Raw genomic sequence first — 2,899 nt, forward strand, 5'->3', positions numbered from 1 at the left:
GGCACAGGGATCAAAATTGGGCTCTATGACTAAGAAGGACAGATACTGGAGACACGTCGCAGACCTTGCCACACCATCAATATAAAGCATTTAGGACCTTATACTCTGTCCTTGTACATCTGACCTACATCTTTACAGCTTGACATTCCCTTGTTTTTTCCTTCTCTTTTAAGTAGGCTGCACACCCAGTGTGGAGCCCAACGCAGGGCTTGAACTCACAATCCTGAGATCAAGACCTGAGCTGAGACCGAGTCAGACACTTAACTGACTGAGCCACCCAGGTGCCCTGAGCTTTCCTTGTTTTAAAACAATATATAGGGGCGCCTGGGTGGCTCAGTCAGTTAAGCGCCTGCCTTCGTCTCAGGTCATGATCTCGGGGTCCTGGGCTCCCTGCTCGGCGGGGAGCCTGCTTCTCCCTCTCCTCCCTGCTCGTGCTTCTGTTGCTATCTCTGTCTCTCAAATAAATAAAAATAAAATCTTAAAAAAAAGTATCGTACAAGTGACATTACTGAAAATCACAACAGAAATCCCACTTCCCTGACAAATCAACTTTGTCGTTCCCATGGTTTCAAATCTTTTGTATAGACAGGAAGAATTCTGCACAGGTAAGTTCAGAACACAACTGAGGTAATCTTTTTGCTTTTGCCCTCCTACCTGTATGTTCCACGATTTAATATATTTTCAAGATGTGTGTTTTAAGGGACTAACTGCAGTTAAAAATGGCTGATTGAGGCCAAAGCCTGGCTAAAAGGCCTGGAAGGGGTTTTGTACTGGATGCCAGCTCCCACACACACAGACAGCAGGGACTAAGACAGAGCGGAGACGTCTGTGCGTCTTAAGAGGACAGCAAGGCCACGGAGAAGTGGGGCCTGACCTATGAGAGGTCAGACTCAACAGCAGCCAGCCTGGGAGGCACCCTGGGGTGCTGAGGCTCCGAGTCTCTCTCCAGCCTCAGGAGCAGAACAGTTTGCTCAACAATAAAGGGATCCCAGCTGGATCTTGGGAACAAGCAGGCCAGTGACAGGCCACTAGTCACAGTGGGTCTCCAACACCCTTGCCGACCGCCATCCCCCACAATGCCGGACACAGAGGTGCCCATCAGCAGAGAACCAGCAGGGCTCTGCGGGCTAGAGCTTCCTCCATAGGACCTCCCAGGCCCCACCATTCTGGGTGTGGCACTGAAGAGACACTCTCTGCGTGGGGCCACTCTGCCACCCCATCAGACCCTTTCGGGGAGCTGATGTGGGCCTGGCATCGCTGAAAAGCTACATTTTGCTTTTTTCTTCCCTTTCTTCCCTCCAGGATGGACACTAACCTCCCGACTCCTTTCAGGGGACCCGTGGCCTGCTGCCCCGAGGTGGTGCTGGGTGGGCTGTTCCACCTTGGTCTGCCTCTTAGGGTTGGCTGGCCTGGGCCGGCTCAGCTCCAAGGAAGCTGGCTAGGTGCCCCTCCCAGACCCACGCCGCAGTTCTGGCCTCGGTAGTGCCACTCCCCACGCCCCAGGTCATCTCTGCAGGGCTCCAGCTCCAGCCCCTTTGCCCCTTCAACTCCAGCGCTGCAGACAGAGCAGTGTGGTCTCTGGGACCTCAGATCCTGTCAGGCCCCAAGCCCTGCTCCCACTGTGTTTCCTCTTACCCAGCACCCTGCCTCCTACCGTGATGCTTCTGGGGCGGGGGCCAGGGCGGGGTCTGTGAGTGCCGTTTTCAGTCCAAGCCCAGTGTCCACCCGAGGCTCTCCTCCGAGGCTCGTGTGGCTGGGCCCTCACTCCTGCCAGCAGTAAGTGGACCAGGGCAGTGCCCTCCAGAAAGGAGGTGTGTGGGAAGGCCAGGCCTTCAGGCAGAGCTTCTCACCCACGGGCCTGGGGGCCCCGCACGGACAGCAGACAGTTGGCCAACAGCCCAAAGGGCAGCTGAAACAAAACTCCTGTTTATTTCCCAAGAGGGAGACAACGCCGGGGGGGGTCCCCACCCCCCACCCCAGTCCTGACGCTGCAGGGCCGTGGGCCACACATCACTTCCAGAAGAGCACGTTCCAGAAGAGCAGCCAGCAGGGGTAGAGGCCCAGGGCCAGCAGCGGAAAGAGCAGGGCGCCGTAGGTATGGTGCTCCAGCATGCCCTGGGCCAGCGCGGCCAGGAAGAGCTGCCAGCCCTCGGCCAGCGACACGGGAGCCTCCTGCAGCTCCCGCCACACGAACAGGCCGCCCAGCAGTGTGGCGGCCGGGCTCGTCAGCACCAGCAGGGCGGCCCAGAGCGGCCTGGGTGGAGGGGCAGGGTCAGGTCAGGCTCTGGGGGGGCACAGACACCGGGTGGGCGAGGGGGTCCGCGGGAGGGCACAGTGGGAGTGGGCGAGGGGTCCCGCGGGAGGGCACAGTGGGAGTGGGCGAGGGGTCCCGCGGGAGGGCACAGTGGGAGTGGGCGAGGGGTCCCGCGGGAGGGCACAGTGAGAGTGGGCGAGGGGGTCCCGCGGGAGGGCACAGTGGGAGTGGGCAAGGGGTCCCGCGGGAGGGCACAGTGGGAGTGGGCGAGGGGTCCGCAGGAGGGCACAGTGGGAGTGGGCGAGGGGGTCCGCGGGAGGGCACAGCGGGAGTGGGCGAGGGGGTCCGCGGGAGGGCACGTGGTGGTAAGGAGCACAGGGCCTGGGCTTGGGGCGCGGCACCGCACGTACCGGGGCCCACAGGGCTTGGTGAGGGCAGCAGCGGGCACCATGGTGGCAGCCAGCAGGAAGCCCAGCGAGAAGTTGGTGAGGGCGATGCAGGCCAACTGCAGCACCAGGTATATGAGGGCCACCAGCTTCAGCGCCATCCAGCCTCTGTCTGGGGCCTGTGTGCTCACCACCCTGCGAGGCGAGGGGCTCAGAGGCGGTGCGTGTGCAGCCAGGGTGGGGGGGGGGGGGGGGGGGG

General features: G+C 61.0%; 1 protein-coding gene across 1 annotated transcript; it reads right to left on the reverse strand.

The window, feature by feature from the left end:
• Positions 1–1,910: 1,910 nt before the first annotated feature.
• On the reverse strand, positions 1,911–2,878 carry LOC145718594 (GPI-anchor transamidase component GPAA1-like). The gene is made up of 2 exons (XM_081810105.1): positions 2,665–2,878; positions 1,911–2,254 (listed from the first exon to the last, which is right to left on the reverse strand). The coding sequence occupies exons 1-2, from the start codon at positions 2,799–2,801 to the stop codon at positions 2,011–2,013; spliced, it is 381 nt and encodes a 126-aa protein (XP_081666231.1). The 5' UTR covers positions 2,802–2,878; the 3' UTR covers positions 1,911–2,010.
• Positions 2,879–2,899: the final 21 nt, after the last annotated feature.

This window comes from Leptonychotes weddellii, unplaced genomic scaffold (genome assembly GCF_054177405.1).
Source record: "Leptonychotes weddellii isolate Sample4059 unplaced genomic scaffold, ASM5417740v2 HiC_scaffold_18136, whole genome shotgun sequence".
NCBI lineage: Eukaryota > Metazoa > Chordata > Mammalia > Carnivora > Phocidae > Leptonychotes > Leptonychotes weddellii.

What these genes read in the sequence shown, in the direction of transcription:
- LOC145718594 (XM_081810105.1), bottom strand. Translation starts at nt 2,801, where the DNA reads ATGGCGCTGAAGCTGGTGGCCCTCATATACCTGGTGCTGCAGTTGGCC. An exon ending in ACCAAGCCCTGTGGGCCCCG is followed by an intron (nt 2,255 to 2,664) that starts GTACGTGCGGTG and finishes CCCTCCACCCAG; the next exon opens with GCCGCTCTGGGCCGCCCTGC.